This window comes from Odocoileus virginianus, chromosome 17, assembly GCF_023699985.2.
Source record: "Odocoileus virginianus isolate 20LAN1187 ecotype Illinois chromosome 17, Ovbor_1.2, whole genome shotgun sequence".
Lineage (NCBI taxonomy): Eukaryota > Metazoa > Chordata > Mammalia > Artiodactyla > Cervidae > Odocoileus > Odocoileus virginianus.
The window spans coordinates 53,000,905-53,017,441 of NC_069690.1; the positions used below are offsets into that span (position 1 = coordinate 53,000,905).

Here is a 16,537-nt window from a genome sequence, read left to right on the forward strand (position 1 = left end):
AACTCTTAACGTTTATGTAGCAATGCATAACACTTTCAAACAAATAACCTATAGAACATTCAGTTCAGTTTAGTCGCTCAGTCATGTCTGACTCTTTGCGACCCCATGGACAGCAGACGCCAGGCTTCCCTGTCCATCACCAACTCATTAGGTGTTTTAATTAAAGCTGTCGCTAACCAGCCAGATTTTACATTGAGATACAAGTTTGTATGTCTGTGTTAAGCACCCAGTCTGAATCCTTGTTTTTCCCTAGACTTAAATTCTCCGACTTTTAAATTTTAGGTGATGGTGTACCTAAAGTCTTTCTGGTAAAATTAAGATGCAAGTTCTCTTTTCTTTGCTAGTCAGCACATACTAAACTTTAAGCCATATTTGATGATCAAGAACACTCTGATAAAAAGTGCCAAGTAGAATATCAAGAAAGGATTTAATAAATATCAAATCACAGATAACTGTCCTTCCCAGTCTTTTTAATAAACTGAAAGATTTGAATGAGCCCCAACTGAGATTACAAATAACACAGAATTGACTGCAGATATAAATGATACATCAATTGAGAAGAATGCACTGTTTCAAATGGAATAAATAAACAGGAAAAACCAACATAAAACAGCTATTGATATCTGGGTTAAATAAAATTGTCCACTATTGTTGTCCCCAGGTTTCAATACAAAGGTTAATACAAAATGGTTCGGGTGAAAAAAAAGTAGGTTTTCAAAGAGAACTACGGATATCCAATCCAATTTTCTCAACTGATACTAAACACACAAGACAAGGGGGGGAGGGGGAAATGGAACACTGTTGGTACAGGTCAGAAAGTTTCTGACAGATGAAATGATGCTTTGAGCAGTTGTGGATTTGGGAATAGATTTACCTACCGACGGTTTGCTGTTCTCATCCTCCTCCTCTTCATAACCATCTTCATCAACCCCAAGGCGAGAAAAGTCATCCTCTCCATAGGCTTCGGATACCAATCCGCCTTTCTCCTCTTAAACAGAAGAGAAAAATAAGGTGAATGACTGGGGAAAAGAATGGAGAAAAACATGAGTAATTTGAGTGGCCAGGACTATCTCTGAAGAGACAAGGAAAACCTAAATCTCATGTAAATGACCACTGGCCCAGATTCAGTTTTGGGGAAGACTATAAAATTTAATGTATGAATTCATTAAAAGAACAGGAAAGAAAGCCAAGTAATATTAAATTTCATTTTTAATGCTTCCAATCCACCTATTACGCCAACTCTTTTCTCTGAACCGTTACATCACGTTGTTTAAGCCCCTCTTTTGATCTGCCTCTGTCTACTTTGTATAATAGGCACCAATGAACTAGTCTTCTCATACAAGACGAGGACTCTGTCATCCTCATTTTTGTGAGTCCTCCCCTAGGAACTGGACCTTAAAACAGGGGTGCCTTGAGAGGTTCCCAATCATATCTACCTGAGAAACAAAATCAACAAAATGTTTAAAACAAAAACAACAAAACCCCCCAAACAATGTAAATTACTGGGAAACCAGCAGGGAACTTCCAGACAGGCCAAGACCACTTGCACTGAGACGCTAACTTAGTCCAAGCCCCTCCATCACTTCCCGATGAGGAAACCAAGGCTCAAATATGTTGAGTAACTTGCTGCCTCTCTTCACTCCCATATAAATCTGTTCCCACTTCTTACTACTGTTATTCTCAACCTGAGTACGGCAACAAAACATTGATGGGCTTTAAACAAGTCACAAAGTAACGGAATCACCAAGAAGCCTTGGAAGGATCACAAATGCTCAGGTCCTTCCCCAGATCTACTGAATTAAGACTCTCTCGCGGTGGAGACCGGAGGTACAAAGCTCCAAGATATGTCTAGGGCATATTACTAATTAAAAGGTTCGCTCTTCCCCACAAACAAGCCCGGAGAAAACAGGGAGTGGTTCAGTAGCCTTGGATCCTCTCTCCACTTTGTCCATCCTTCTGCCCAGCACGGAGACTTTCAGTAAATTACGGAAGGATAATCGAATTAACGGAAGGAGACGGTCCATTCGTGCTACAGAGCATATAACGCTCGGTCTAGCCCAGGACCCTGAGTGCCCTTTGGGGCTCCGGGGCCCGATACTTGGGGTACAATGACCATCTCTTTCCCTCCCGCCGGCTAGGGGAACAGTAACCTGATTCTCCCTTTTCAGTTCCCTTCTCGGGCCTCACCAGCCGCGCTGCCCGCCGTTTCAACTCCAGCCTCTCCGTCAGACTCGGGCTCTGAATCTTCCGCGTAAACTGCCAGAGACGACAGAACATTCTTCTTCCCCGCCATCTTATTTCCACAGCCCCGGGGTGGCTCACTTCTATGACTCCAAAGAGCCGACTTCCGCGCAGAAAGGCGACTTCTTCCGGATCCCAGGAGACCCCGCGCCCCTTCCAGACCGAGAACCAATCAAAACGGCCCTTTACACGCCTGGCTCCGCCCCTCGTGCCAACGCTTGCGAACGTCATCACTGCGCGACGGACACAAGCTTCTGTGGGATCTACCTGACACTGCTTTCCCATCAGTTTGGCTTTTCAGTTACCTGAGGCGTATGGGGGTCTTCGAGTAGTCCCCGAGGCAGCGGGCAGCAGCGGCCCGACAAGAGCCTTCGCTTCTTGGAGCCCACGGCCGGCTCTGATATCTTGGGGTTAAGAGAAGGAGGCTTTGGCTGGGGAAGGGAGAAAAGAGCGGATCTGGTGCTGAGTAGAGGAAACGGGGAGAGCTGTCCTCCGGGGGGTGGGGGAGAGGGTGGTGGGAAGAAGGGGTCAGGTCCCGGGGGGAAGAATGGTCGTCAGTGGCAGTGCTTATGGAGTAGAGGGTGGATCTTAGGGAAAAAATTCCATCTTCTCCAAACTGTTCCTAAGACATTTGTGTTTCTTCTCGTGATCTGATATCTAGCTCTGCGCTGTACCGTGGCCTGGGGATAGTTAGAAGATTTTATTTTCACTGAGCATAAAAATGGAGATGTTAATTACTCAAGAATGTATTGCTCCAGGCTCTTCACCTGGAGCTATATTATTTGAAAATAGTGCATTGTTTGAGTATAATAAAGCAAATTTATACTCAGAGAGAGAAATAAGCAGTCTTTTAAAAGTAGAACAGAGGTTTCTAGTTGGAACCATTATGATCATCACCTTTGCCTTAACCTTTGGCCACTGTTGGTAAAGATGAGTACCCACCCTTCCTCTCCTTTTGACCCTGAGCGTCGAGTCCGGAACACGTTGAAGAAGGTCTTTGGGTTTGACTCTTTTAAGACACCTTTGCAGGAGAGGGCAATCATGGCTGTAGTGAAAGGTAACGTCGCCTGACTACCTGTGTTTACATTTGTGCTGCTGCGGGGCACTTTCCTTCTGACCCTTCCTACCTCCCTGCCCTCAGGCCATATTTGGTTTTGGAGATGTAGATGTGTCACCCTAAACGTAGTTTTCTCAGCAGAACCACCCAACTGTTCTGGTTCTGATAGTTCACAGTCAGAGCTAAGGTTATCTTTGAAAACACTTTATACTTTTCCATTCTCTTTTGTTTGTTGTAGACAACAGGGTGCGTGTGTGTGTGTGGTGGTGGTGGGGGGGTAGTTGGCAGGAATAGTCTTAAGGCAGTCATCTTCCAGGTAATTTCCTTGTTGAAGATTGAGTGGCTTGGGTCCCAAATAGGGAAGGAGTAATAACATTATAAACCAGAGCCATGTTGACAGAGGGAGAAGGCAGTGGCAACCCACTCCAGTACTCTTGCCTGGAAAATCCCATGGACGGAGGAGCCTGGTAGGCTGAGGACCATGGGGTCGCTAAGAGTTGGACACGACTGAGCATCTTCACTTTCACTTTTCACTTTCATGCATTGGAGAAGGAAATGGCACCCCACTCCAGTGTTCTTGCCTGGAGAATCCCAGGGATGGGGGAGTGTGGTGGGCTGCCTTCTATGGGGTCGCACAGAGTTGGACACGACTGAAGCGACTTAGCAGCAGCAGTGGCAGCATGTTGACAGATGGAGGTTGTCAAGAGGGGAGCAGGAGTATAATGTCAGTGACACTGTAACATTTATAAACAAAATCCCTCTTAAGTGATGTTGTATCCATGTCTACACAGATATGCTCATCCATCCAGAAGTATTCAGCTTTCGTTGAATCCTGATTCAACTCAGTTCAACCATCTGTGTCCCAGCAGACTCCTACTCCTTACCCTTGTAGTTGTTACCACTGCTGGAAATGATTGGCATGCATTGCTGAATCTCCCTGGATCACTCCTCTTTTCCTAGAAAGGATGGGAAGAGAATTGCAATTATATTGAGACCCTTCCATGGGCCAGACATTCTGCTAGGGGTTTTTCTTACATTATCCTTTAATTTTCAACAGCCTTGATGAGAGGAATATATAAAAGGCAGGAGCATTGAGGTGTTGTCCTCTTGTCTTTTTGCAGGTGATAAGGATGTGTTTGTGTGCATGCCCACAGGGGCAGGAAAGTCCCTCTGCTATCAGCTCCCTGCTCTGTTGGCTAAAGGCATCACCATCGTGGTCTCTCCTCTCATTGCTTTGATTCAGGTGAGGCTCGGGTGAATGAAGATGGCAGCCCAGAAAGTTTAGGGGACTTTTTTTTTTAGTAGTTGGAAATTTTACTTCTCTTTTCATTGGTCTTTTGCCTCTTGCTTTTCTTTGATTTGTTTTTGTCCCTCTCTATTGGGTTTCTGAATTGCCTAAATGTGGGGTTCTCCACAAGTGCATATCACTCTGGTGGTTTATGATTGAGTCCTCTCTGTTCTGATGGCCTGAGGTTCTTACCTTCCTTTGTAACTTTTTGTCTGGGGGAACATGGAACTGTATTTGTATGTACCTATACATTCTTATATATATATACACATGCACTGTTGATGTTCTAGAAGATGCAGTGGGTAGAGAGATAAATTGATATGGGGGAATCCCTGGTATGTTCTGCTTGCTTCTGGTGGGCACACAGATGTGAGACAGAAAAACAGATGAGAAACCTGTTGGGATGTTGTTAACTGTACTTCTGGCTATATTTAAACCCTGCAGATGGGCTGGTAGAATCAGAAATGAGGAAGTGTGGCTGTGTGGGTAAGAGCCGTCTGCCATGAAGAAAAGGAGAAAGAGAGCAGGCAAGGCAGAGAACAGCAGTGACCATGCTTCATGAGTGTGCCCTAGTCTCAGGCTCTGTGCTCAGTGCCTGAGGGGTGTTAACTTACCTTTGAGGTGTAAAAGTTCACTTAATTCTTGCAGCAATTCTACTAGGTAGTTTTACTGTTTTTATAGTAAAGAGAAAGAAAATGAGAAAGTTGAAAGTTCAAGGACCAGCTGAAGAGCATGTGGTAATTGAGCTTGAATTAAAGCCGTGCCTGCCTAGCTCCTCATTTCCATGGCTTCCTCGTCTGTACCTCTTTTATGCAAAGAGAAGACACGTTGGAGGGTGGGAGGAGGATAATTTATGCCTGTGAAACACCCTCAGGGAGTCACAGCGATGTTTACGGGTCCTGAGGGCCGCTTACTGTCTGCTCTGGACCTCTCCCCCTTCTGCCTTTAGGACCAGGTGGACCACTTGCTGGCTCTGAAGGTCCGAGTGGGTTCCCTGAACTCGAAGCTCTCGGTGCAGGAGAGGAAGGAGCTGCTCTCTGACCTAGAGCAGGAAAAGCCCCAGACGAAGCTTCTGTACATCACGCCGGAGATGGCGGCCTCCACCTCCTTCCAGCCCACCCTGAACTCCCTAGTATCCCGCCACCTGCTCTCCTACCTGGTGGTGGATGAAGCTCATTGTGTTTCCCAGTGGGGGCACGACTTCCGCCCTGACTACTTGCGTCTGGGAGCCCTGCGCTCCCGCCTGGCACACGCCCCGTGCGTGGCTCTGACCGCCACGGCCACCCCACAGGTCCGAGAGGATGTGTTTGCTGCCCTGCACCTGAAGCAGCCAGTTGCTACCTTCAAGACTCCCTGCTTCCGGGCCAACCTCTTCTATGACGTGCAGTTCAAGGAACTGCTTCCTGATCCTTACGGGAACCTGAGGGAATTCTGCCTGAAGGCTCTTGGGCAGAAGGCTGATAAAGGGGTGAGGGCACTGAGGTCAGGGTCGAAAGCCCGGTGGGATGCTAACCGCAGCATAAAGATAGATTCTCGTTTCTAAAAACTTTACTTTTTTCCAGCTTTCTTAGCCAGGACTAGCTGTAGCTACTTTTTTTAAGGGGCTGCACTGTGTGGCATGTAGGATCTTAGTTCCCTGAGCAGGGATCGAACCTGTGCTCCTTGCAGTGGAAGCCCCAGCTATAGCTTCTTAAAACTCGAACACAAGAGTTTTGGTTTCCTGACACTGTTTCACTTACTGGGGTTCCTGTGTCCTGGACTCTTCTTCCTTTGCAGACCTTTCCGGGGCTTGAGGGGAGGAGGCAGAGAGTTTGGACAGGTTGGGTTTTGAGCCAGTTTGGTCCCGCCTTGTTAGAAAGTGGCAGGGCTGTGTGAGGTGGTCTGCCTCAGAGGAGATCGTGAGGCTGAGAGAAGGAGCCACTTTTGAAGCGGCCGCAGTACGATGGGCTGAGTGTTTTGTTTTCCCAATGCTTGTTTTCTCCCTGTGTCTCCACATTCAGTTGTCCGGCTGTGGCATCATCTACTGCAGAACCAGGGAGGCCTGTGAACAGCTGGCCATAGAGCTAAGCTACAGGGGCGTGAGCGCCAAGGCGTACCACGCAGGTAAGGGGCACCTGGGCTCTGGCTCTCCTCCCTCTCAGAAGCCTCTTGGCCCATCTCTTTTTCTGGAAGAATCCTGGATGATCAGGTGGCCCATCATCTAGTTCCAGATACCCAGGCAGAGCTAAAATGATTCGCCTAAATCCACAAAAAGGTGCCTAGACATGAATGAGATCTAAAGGATCTCCTGAACTCTTGTCATCACCCTGTGCCCACCCAGCAGCAGGTGATGAGTTTTTTAGTCCAGGAATTGGTGCTGTGGCAAGAGCACAAGCTCTGGAGGCCAATAAGGACGTGGGTATTTGGGGTTGTTTTTTGTAATTTTTATTTGGCTGCACTGGGTGTTGGTCATGGCACTTCCTTGTGGCATGCGAACTCTTTAGTTGTGGCATGTGGGATCTAGCTCCCTGACCAGGATTGAACTCAGGCCCCCTGCATTGGAAGCACAAAATCTTAGCCACTGCACCACCAGGGAAGTCCCTGGACTTGGGTTTGAATCCTGGCTCTCACATTTATGAGAGAACCTTTGCCACACACAGGCCAGGGTCTTTATGTTACTGGCTCAGGCTCAGTGGCTTAAGTGCCTGACCCAAGGTCATACACGTGGTAGGTGATGGATTCACAGTGTGTGTGCAGGTAGGCCCCAGGGGAAACCCATGAGAGATGAGAGTTCCCTTCCTCACCTTCTCTTTTCTAGGGCTGAAGGCTCCTGAAAGAACCCTGGTGCAGAACGAGTGGATGGAGGAGAAGGTCCCTGTAATTGTGGCGACCGTTAGTTTTGGGATGGGAGTGGACAAAGCCAATGTCAGGTGAGCTCTGGTTCTTGTCCGGCTCTGCCGTTCGGGCCCTGGCTCTGGGTGGGGCGGGCTTCCTGGTGCTCTGCCTGGAGGACCAGGACTGTGCGTCCTTCTAGGGCGAGGGGCCGGGGGTGGTGGGGTGAGGGGGGAGTGGGGAGTGGAGGCCCCAGGACAGCATCCGAAATACAGAGTCCAGATGCTGATGGTTCTTGTGTGGTCTGCCCCCTGGTGGCAGAGCAGCACTGCCGACCCTCAGGCTCTCCCTTTAATACAGTCCTGCTCACTCCCATCTTAGCAACTGGAGCCTGTGAGAGAGTGGAATGACTTATCTTAAAGCCACTCCCTATGGGAAGGCAAAGGCAAAGATCTTGTTACTGTCTCCCCTTCTCACTGCTTACTGGACAGTCCAGCAGAGATGGGTACGTCCCAGCCTCCTAGCCCCACACTGGCCACTGTGGGGGCATCTTTTACCTCCAGCCACTCTTGACCTTCTGGAGACATTTTGGGCTACAGCCCCAAGTCCTTTGCTCTGATTAATACCAAGAGTAGTGCTTTGTGTGAGTTACAGAGCACTTTTGCACATTTGGTCTCATTAAACCTCACAGTGACCCTGCCTTGGTCAGGGTAGGAATTAGACCATGAACTACGCTTGAGAGAACATGGGCTTTGGAATCAGGGCTTGAACCCTGGGTCAACTGTGTCTTGTTAGGGAACAGCTTTGGAATCAGACACCCCTAGGCTCAAGTCCTAGCTCTACCATCCCCTAGTACGAATTTACTTTTCTGAATCCCAAGTTTATTGTCTATAAAATGAGGCTAGCTCATGTGATGACTGTAATGATTAAACAAGACAAACATGTACACTGGCTCATAGTAGGTATTTAGTAAATGTTACCTTTTTTGTTCTTCAGAGATGTTGTAGAGGACTTACTCAGCTTGTAAGTGTCCCAGTCTTATTTAAATCCACACCTTTTTCTATGGGCTGCTCCACGGCAGGGAGGCCTGCTGGCAGACTGCAGGTGTCCTAGCCTTGTTACTCTGGGGTCCCATCTCCCTGCCAGCCTCCCCACTCCTGGTACCCGTGAAGGGCCCTGCTCAGCCATCCCAGAGTTTTTCCTCCCCTCGGCTTTTCCCCCACATCTCATGGTGGTTGTCCCTTGGATCCCAGGTTTGTCGCCCACTGGAATATTGCCAAGTCTATGGCTGGGTACTACCAGGAGTCTGGCCGGGCAGGCAGAGACGGAAAGCCTTCCTGGTGCCGCCTCTACTATTCCAGGAGCGACCGGGACCAAGTCAGCTTCCTGATCAGGAAGGAAGTTGCAAAACTCCAGGTGAGTCCTGGACAGTAGGAGCCCTTCCTGTCCGAACCCACCCTGCCACCATTTCACACAGCGCATTTTGGAACCCAGATGGAGCTTCTATAATCCGGAGGGGTGCTCCTGAGGCTCGAAAGTACAAGGGGGCGAATGGGGTATTGTTGGTAGATAGCTTGTAACAAGGTTAGACTTTTTCTTTATACTTACTTTATCTTCGTACAGTCTGTTGTGTGTGTGTTATTTTATATAGTCAGGATCAATCCTGCCTTGATGGTCCAATGGTTAGGACTCGGCGCTTTTACTGCCGTGGCCCCAAGTTTAATATCTGGTCAAGGAATTAAGATCCTAAAAACTGTGTGGCCCAAAGAAAAAGGATTAAGATTAGTCCAGTATGTCACCTGGGGCTGGAGATCTGGTGAAGATACTTTTGTAATGTAAATTAAAAATCCAGAAAGCTATCTTTTCAAAAAACCAAATATTTGGATACATAAATAATCTAAAGTTTCCATAAATCCTGAATCTGTGGAAAAATTCTGTGTGGTGAAGATACCATCAAGAGAGGCAATAGATAAATAATAGATCTGGAAAGATATTTAACGTAAAAGGTAAACCAAAGGTTAAAGTGGGCAATAAATAGAGAGCTTTCCCCAACTGACAAGAAAAAATAAAGGATATGAAACAAAAATTCTCAGAAAAACTCATCAAATGATATATCCAAAGATGTTCAAATCTGGTAGTAATCAAGGAGGTGCAAATTAAAATCTGATACAGGTGTAAAAGAGTTCAAACCCTGTTGCTAGTGGGCACGTGTAGGTAAGAGTGTCTACATTTTGCCAAGAGAAAAATGCAGTATTACAGTCTTTTGCAGAGGAAAGCAATCTAGCAATATCTATTAAAATTTTAAAATACAGGTAGGGAATTCCCTGGTGATCCGGTGGTTAAGGCTCTGGTCCAGTGTTTAAGACTCTGTGCTTCCACTGCAAGGGGTGAGGTTTGTTCCCTTATCTAGGAATTAAGATCCCACATACCAAAAAAAGAAAAAGAGTGTATATACATACGTACATACTTACATATATATAGGTACCCTTTAAGCGAGATAGCCTATTTCTGGAACTAAGTCACCTGAAATTGCTTTAAAAAAGTGACCTGGAACCTGCCCTGACTGGAGCTGGAACTTTGGGGAATTTCTGTTTTCCAAAAGCTGCTCAGGTGATGCGTGGTCAGGTGTGGAGACTGTTTCATGAATGGCTTTATTAGTGTCCTTTGCTGTTTTTCTCTCTCATCATTTGTTGGGCTATACGGTAGTCCAACTATACAAGACTTTTGCTGAATAGTTGTTTCTTGTCTCCAGGAAAAGAGAGGGAACAAAGCATCTGATAAAGCTGCAGTCTTGGCCTTTGATGCCCTGGTGGCCTTCTGCGAAGAATCAGGGTGAGTGACGTTATCTCGTGTGTGGAGCCAAGTGTTGATGAGACTTTCCCTCCCCCGGTACCAGCTCATGTAGGGCAGCTCCTGGGCCACCGAGGGACCCCTGCCTGCTGAGGGCCATCGTGTGGGATGTTTCCTGTCAGGGAGCATGGAAGGTGGTACCCGCCCAGTTTTCTGTGGAAGGCCCCAGAAACTCTGGCCCTGTGAGGATTAATTGTGTATTTTGGGTGGTCACCCACCCATCCCACTCTACCCACTTCCAGAGTAGCTGGCCCCGTGAATGACTCCATTCCAAGAGATGCGACCCATTCTGCGCCACTGGCGTTGTAGTTGTCATGTGCCATGGAGCTGGACCACTGGCTTCACCTGTAGGGTAGTCAGTCTCATCCCAGACCCAAACAGAAACATGTGGCTCAGCTTATTTCTTAGGGGGCGGAGGGGGCGGTAATGTGCTTGGAAAGACATCAACGTTTCCAACATAACAGCAGCCTGCCCACTTTGGAAACCATGTATCTGATCAGCATCTGCGGCTGGAGGGGGCTATGAGAGAGCCTGATAGTTGCTCAGGGCGGGCCCCGGGCACGAGCAGCTGTGGGCACACCATGTGAGGGACGTCCAGGAGCATTCGAGACAGGCTAAGCGCCCTGGCATTTGTATAGCGCTTGGGTCAAAAAGCTCTTTGATTCCTCTACTCTCATTAGTTAGATCTCATTGGACAGCCTGTAAGGTAGATGCAGAACTGATGGCTTCAGACTTCGAGTGGACCAGAGAGGTCATGGTCACAAAGCTCACAGCTGGACAGATGCTAATCCCCAGTCTTCCAATTGTCAGGGACGTGCACGTTTTCATACACACATGCCGTGTTGGTTTTTGCTGTACTAGATTCTCGAAGCACGGAGCTGATTAAGTGCATGGTCCTCGTGTCCAGCGAGGTTTGATGGTTTCCTCTGGAGACCAGAGAGGCTCTTACTTGGGCCATGTGTTCTGACTCTCACCCCCTCCTCTTCACTGATGAGTTGGTGGCTCCTGGGTTGAAGCTGTCTCCTTCTCCAAGCGGCCATCTCTCATTTGGCCTCGCAAGACCATGCCCAGCAGAGGTGGGCAGGACCCCTGCCCACAGCCCCTGTGACCAGAGCCCTTTGTAGGCACTCATACTATGAACTGCTAAATTAGGCCTCCGTCGGCTTCTTGAGTGAAGTGCTTGTCCTGAAAGGGCTCTGTGTCCTTGCTGGGTATCAGAGTCCCCTGTGCTGGAAAGCGCCCTGGCTGGGTTCTTGTTGGGGGTGAGTCTGAGGTTTTGCAGGGCTGTCCGGAGGCTTAGCTCTGCCACCTCTAGGCTGTAGCAGCTCACCACACAAGAGGACAGGTCCTCCCAGGGGCCTCTGCCTTCTGTCTCAGCTCAAGGAGCTGGGGCCTCTTAACGTATCAGGGGCTGGGCATTGGGGGGCCTCCTGTTGCTCTGTAAGCTGCCTTATCTGTTCTGTCTCTCTTGTTGCACGTGAGGGTGTCTGATGCCAGGACTTCCAGGCCCTGGGATGGAGGCACCATGGCTGGTGTGGCTGAATTTGAAATTGCTCTTTGAATGAAAGAGAATGTTTCTTTATTGCACAAATGGTACACAGCACAAAGGCAAAGCCCCTTCTCCACCAGACATTTGCCCCTTTTCTAAGAATAGCCTGGTTTGAAGCTGACATGGAAGCAGCTGTTTGCAAAGGGAGGGCACCTGGCAGCAAGGGACAGGCCAGCATGGTGGCGTCGGCAGAGGCGGGGACATGCCCACAGAGGCTGCATTGTGGGTGGGGTGCATGGCGGCTGGGGGCTCTGGGGGGATGCCCGAGCGTCCCTGGCACCAAGAGGAAAGACAAGCAGTCATAGGAAGGAGGCCACTGCGGGGCACCCAGCCGGCTTCCCGTCTTCTCGGTGTGCAGCTGCTTTCTCTGAGCGTGACCATGAGATGTGTTTGATGACTGATGACGTGGCCTAATTTACCTTTGAGTGTAAAAAGGAATAGTAATTAGGTTGAAAGTAACCTCTGGCCTAGAGGCCTCTGCACCCTGAGATAGGAAGAACTGCTTTGGTTTAGGCCTAGATTGTACTGGGCTCCGTCGTCTCCCAGGGTCTCGAGACTCAGAGAGCCAACAGTTCAGGCATGCCTCTGTTTATCCATTCCTTTGCTCATTTGTTCATTCATTCATTTGTTCAACCAGCAAACATTGACAGGTACTGACTCTGGGCAAGGCGCCACCAGAAAAGGGGGTACAATGGGGAATAGAAGGAGACCCAGCCCCTGCTTTTTGTACTTGAACCAGTGGGGAAGACAGGTATTTATCAGATAATTATATGAAAAATGTTTAATTCCAGACTGTTAAACGGCTTTGAAGAAAGAGTACATAGTGTTTTGAGAGTGGCCCCCTTGGCCTTCAGAAAGTCAGGTCACGACTCTTCATCCTGGTTGGTCGTTTTGTTCACGGGGAGGAAACCAAAGATAATAGCAAACAAGACGAGAGACAGGACCGTGGTGAAGAACAGGATGATCACTGCCAGGCCCCCCTGGTCCCAAGGGTTCTGCCAGAACTCCGTCTTCCAGGAGTATTTTGATAGCGTTCTGTCCATTTGAACCTGGAAAGGCGGGGACAGAGGCCCTGAATGCCGGGGCTTCTCCACAGCCCTCCCCGTGTGCTACTCCCTGCTCCTCTAACTTCATTCTCTGGCGCCGTCTCAGAACAGCAGCCACCTCTGCAGTTGGTGGGCATGGAGGGGACGGTGGGTCATGGGGCTCGGTGCCTCGGGCAGGCAACAGATGAGCTTTCCTCCTCCGCAGAAGTGAAGGTGGTCCGGTGGGTGGTCTGGTGCGCTCTGCCTTCCCCAGCCCTTTCCTCAGCAGCCCTGCTGTGATCAGGGGCTTTCTCTCCCATCCCTGAGACCTGCTCAGCCAGAACCTGAAAAGCACTGCTATAGGGACTTCCCTGGTGGCCCAGTGGTTAAGACACTAACCCTAACCCCAGGGCAGGGGGCACAGGTTCGATCCCTGGTCGGGGAGTTGAGTCTGCACGCCATGTGACACGGCCAAAAAATAAGTGAAAAGCACTGATATAGACCCTTTCCGGTTTTCCTGCCTCAGTTGCGAACGCCTGGGGAGCATTTTGAGAGGTCCGCACTGGAGCTAAGGAGTGGACAGACTCCAGTTGGGAGCTCAGCCAGCTTCCTTAGAGGCAGGTGAAAGCAGGACTAACTGATCGTCTTGAAACACAGCTGAGACGGGCAGGCTGCGAGCCAGCAGCCAGTTGAAGGGAGTAAAGGCGGAGGAGGAAGGTGCCGTTACCTGGGCCTGCTGCTCTCGGTCTTGTGTCCTAAGAGAGGGTGGGTCAGGGAGTCCTTCAGAGCCGCGCTCTGCGGGGGCCAAGCTGAAGACACTGCCAGGAGACCGGAGCTCTGCCCCGACTCAGAGAAGCAACTTTTGGGAGGAAAAGGGGTCGCCCTGATGGCTGGCCCTGACCAGACCTGCCTGCTGTCACCAGAGCAGACAAAGGTGGGCTAGGGCCTGTTGCCGAGCAACCGCATTCCCTTTCAGCCTTTCACACTTACCCCCTTTGCTGTGTTCTGTCCTCTTGCAATGCTGTTTTGGGGGGCTGCTCAGGGCGTGTGGGTTGAGGTGTCCTGGCTGAGACAAATCAGAATTGGAGTTGGGGAGAGAATGGCTCCAGGGCCCTTGCCCCAGGCCACCTGTCCCCCTCACCTGTGTCCTTCCCCTCAGTCCAGACGACCTGTCCCCTGAAAGGACCTGCTCAGGAGGCCCCAGGGCTGGGGCGCCACCCACGGCTGCTTGCTTTCCATGGCACCGGGTGGATTATTAACCACAGCTCCCGCTGGCACCTCCTGGAACCAGCACGGGGGTGTTTATCATCAGCGAGGCCCCAGCTTCCTGCGGAGGCCTGACTTCTCTCTTGGTATCTTTGCCGCTCAGGCCTGGCCTCAGCTGTTTCTTGTGGGTTCCCACCCCTGGTGTGATGGAGTGGCCGGGAAGCAGGAGTGGGGCCTGTGCCCTGGTGCGTGGAACCTGGTGGCCGCCATTCCCTCCTTAAAAGACAGGAGTCAAGTGTCCATGGTGGCCAGGAACTGCGCTAGGCACCTTGTGTCCAATCGTGAGCAAGACAGGCAGGCTCTGTCCTCCCAGGGGTTACATTCTAGGGCCTGTTCGAGTCGTGTGGGAGCATTTCTGAAGGCCTGTGCCCAGGCCCCTCCCCCAGGTGTGTTAGAAGCCTTGGTAAAGCTCGCCAGGTGATTCTCACGTACAGCCGGGGCTCAGGAGATGGTGGGCGGCTTCCGCGAAGTCCTTCTTAACTCTCCTGGCCTCAATGACTCGGGCTCACCTGCTACCTCGTATTTCCTTCCATAAAATACACTGACTAATACCCTTGGCCTGCCGGGGTCTAAGCACACCCTCGGGCTTCCACTCCAGCAGCTTAGTCGGATGCTTATTAAGAGTCAGCTGTTTGTTCCCCAACCTGTTTTGTGGCAGCTGTAGTTGCTATTATAATTACATAATTTCAGTTAAGATTACATGGAAACGAAGCAGTGGTAATAGCTGAAACCCCAGTTTGACAACCGGGGAACAGACAGGGAGAGGTTAAGTAACTTACCCAAGGTCACACAGCTAAGAAGTTACTGCTCTGAGGGTTGGACCCAGCTGTTCCTCTCAGCTGCACCGTCTGAGCTCTGAAGCGCTGTGTTGGACCTCAGAACAAGCCGAGAGGGAAAGTCTTTCTGTAAATACTACTTGACCACTTTAGAATCATTCAGATGGCATTTCTGTCAAAAATAGATGTGGACAAGACAGCTGTAAGCAGTTTCTAAAAGTGCAGGAGGATTTCACAATCAGGTTTCTTTGCAGATGCCTTTTTTTTAGAAAGCTTTTATTTCCTTTAAAACATTATTATTTATTTGACCATGTCGGGTCTTAGTTGAGTCAAGCGGGATCTTTCATTGCCGTGCACGGACTCTCTAGTTGTGGTGCACAGGCTCAGAAGTTGTGGCGCGTGGCCTTAGTTGCTCTGAGGCAATGTGGGGTCTCAGTTCCCTGACCAGGGATCAACCCTGAATCCCCAGCATTGCACGGTGGATTCTTAACCACTGGGCCACCAGGGAAGTCCCCTTATTCTGCCTCAAAGAAATAAAAATTAACTAAATAGACAAGTCAGGAAACCTGATCAGCAAACCCACACTCAGAGAAAAGACCTTGGCCCTACATCATAAAGATGTGTGTCTGTGTTTCCATCTCAGATGAGGAGTGTAGAGTGTGTATGTCTCATGTACGCAAACATTGCTTTAATTGATTGCTGGCCCAGGTCAGAAAATTCTTCTGAAATGATCACCAGGAAGGGAGTGATATGGTGGAAAGGGGTAGAGAATGCTGTTGGTATCCTTGGCATGGCCTGGGGTCCAGGGGACTCCCCTGGGAGGAGCAATGATTAAGTTGAGATGTGAAGATGATGTAAGAGTTAGAATTAGGGGACAGCAGGCAACTGCTCCCCAAGGAGAGTGAAGAAACATTTTCTAAGTACAGAATTATTTTGTTTTCAGTTATTTTTCAAATGATCGTTCTGCTGTTGTTCGTACCGCATGGCTTGCAGGACCTCAGGAACCTAACCCAGGGGATTAATAAGGGACTGGATCTGGACCATGGCAGTGAAAGTCCAGAATCCTAACCATTAGGCCACCAGGGAACTCCCTGTCCTCTGTTTTTTAGGCTCTGGAATTTGTTGTTACCCACAAGCAAATATATTGTCCTAAAGGCTGTTATTTGTAGGTTGCTCTCAAACATTAGTGTTCGGGAAAACAGATCTCAGAGAAAACGGTGTTGTGTGGCCTCTGCTAATGAGATCCTTGCACCGGTGGCTTGACTGTAGTTTCTGAGGTGTAATGTCTGGACAGTAAACTATGCAGATCTGAAGCGTAGAGTGTAAAACCCTTGTGAGGCCCCAGAGACCACAGTCGTGGGCATTGTTGGAGCAGAGGCCACAGGCAGAGGCTGGGGCGTGAAGAGGCGCGGAGGTCAGCACCGAGGCTGGCGGGGACACTGTGGCAGTGACTGCAGGCAGACGCCGCTGGCGGCCTGGTCCAGGGTGGCATGGCGGCACGAGCGGAGAGGTCTGGTCGCCAGCGTCAGCCGGGTGTTCTCTGGGGCTTGGACGGCCTGACGGCGCCTCTTCCAAGGCCCCCACCGGCCTTGCTGTCCCTCCTTGTGTATGCCTTCCTGCAGTGGGGGGATTGCTGTCTCCTCTCCCTGCCCATCTTCCCCAGGGGACCAGCCA

At 49.7% G+C, this 16,537-nt stretch overlaps 3 protein-coding genes across 9 annotated transcripts in view; 1 reads left to right on the forward strand and 2 right to left on the reverse strand.

Annotated features, from left to right (window-relative positions):
• SAP30BP (SAP30 binding protein) overlaps positions 1 to 2,526 on the reverse strand; it is a 32,477-nt gene extending 29,951 nt beyond the window's left edge. Inside the window, exons 1-2 of one of the 5 annotated variants that reach the window (XM_070479956.1) lie at positions 2,151 to 2,526; positions 879 to 988 (exon numbers count right to left, since the gene is read on the reverse strand). In XM_070479956.1, the coding sequence (XP_070336057.1) occupies positions 879 to 988; positions 2,151 to 2,526 (486 nt within the window). The remainder of the gene's footprint in view (positions 1 to 878; positions 989 to 2,150) is intronic. The other 4 variants (XM_070479957.1, XM_020885844.2, XM_070479958.1 and 1 more) reach the window with 4 other exon arrangements.
• Positions 2,527 to 2,558: 32 nt separating this feature from the next.
• The window catches only part of RECQL5 (RecQ like helicase 5), a 29,254-nt gene continuing 15,275 nt past the window's right edge, over positions 2,559 to 16,537 (forward strand). For both annotated transcript variants that reach the window (XM_020885843.2, XM_070479955.1), the window contains exons 1-8: positions 2,559 to 2,641; positions 3,161 to 3,298; positions 4,420 to 4,541; positions 5,536 to 6,054; positions 6,587 to 6,689; positions 7,384 to 7,495; positions 8,651 to 8,813; positions 10,150 to 10,229. In XM_020885843.2, the coding sequence (XP_020741502.2) occupies positions 3,172 to 3,298; positions 4,420 to 4,541; positions 5,536 to 6,054; positions 6,587 to 6,689; positions 7,384 to 7,495; positions 8,651 to 8,813; positions 10,150 to 10,229 (1,226 nt within the window). In that variant the 5' untranslated portion in view covers positions 2,559 to 2,641; positions 3,161 to 3,171. The remainder of the gene's footprint in view (positions 2,642 to 3,160; positions 3,299 to 4,419; positions 4,542 to 5,535; positions 6,055 to 6,586; positions 6,690 to 7,383; positions 7,496 to 8,650; positions 8,814 to 10,149; positions 10,230 to 16,537) is intronic.
• On the reverse strand, positions 11,810 to 15,037 carry ERLN (endoregulin). Of its 2 annotated transcripts, XM_070479959.1 has the most exons (4): positions 14,867 to 15,037; positions 13,963 to 14,102; positions 13,812 to 13,887; positions 11,810 to 12,845 (listed from the first exon to the last, which is right to left on the reverse strand). In XM_070479959.1, the coding sequence occupies exon 4, from the start codon at positions 12,837 to 12,839 to the stop codon at positions 12,660 to 12,662; it is 180 nt and encodes a 59-aa protein (XP_070336060.1). In that variant the 5' UTR covers positions 12,840 to 12,845; positions 13,812 to 13,887; positions 13,963 to 14,102; positions 14,867 to 15,037; the 3' UTR covers positions 11,810 to 12,659. The 2 variants fall into 2 exon arrangements, with proteins under 2 accessions (XP_070336060.1, XP_020741507.1); XM_020885848.2 differs by lacking the exons at positions 13,812 to 13,887; positions 13,963 to 14,102; positions 14,867 to 15,037 and adding an exon at positions 13,549 to 13,782.

What these genes read in the sequence shown, in the direction of transcription:
- ERLN (XM_070479959.1), bottom strand. Translation starts at nt 12,839, where the DNA reads ATGGACAGAACGCTATCAAAATACTCCTGGAAGACGGAGTTCTGGCAG.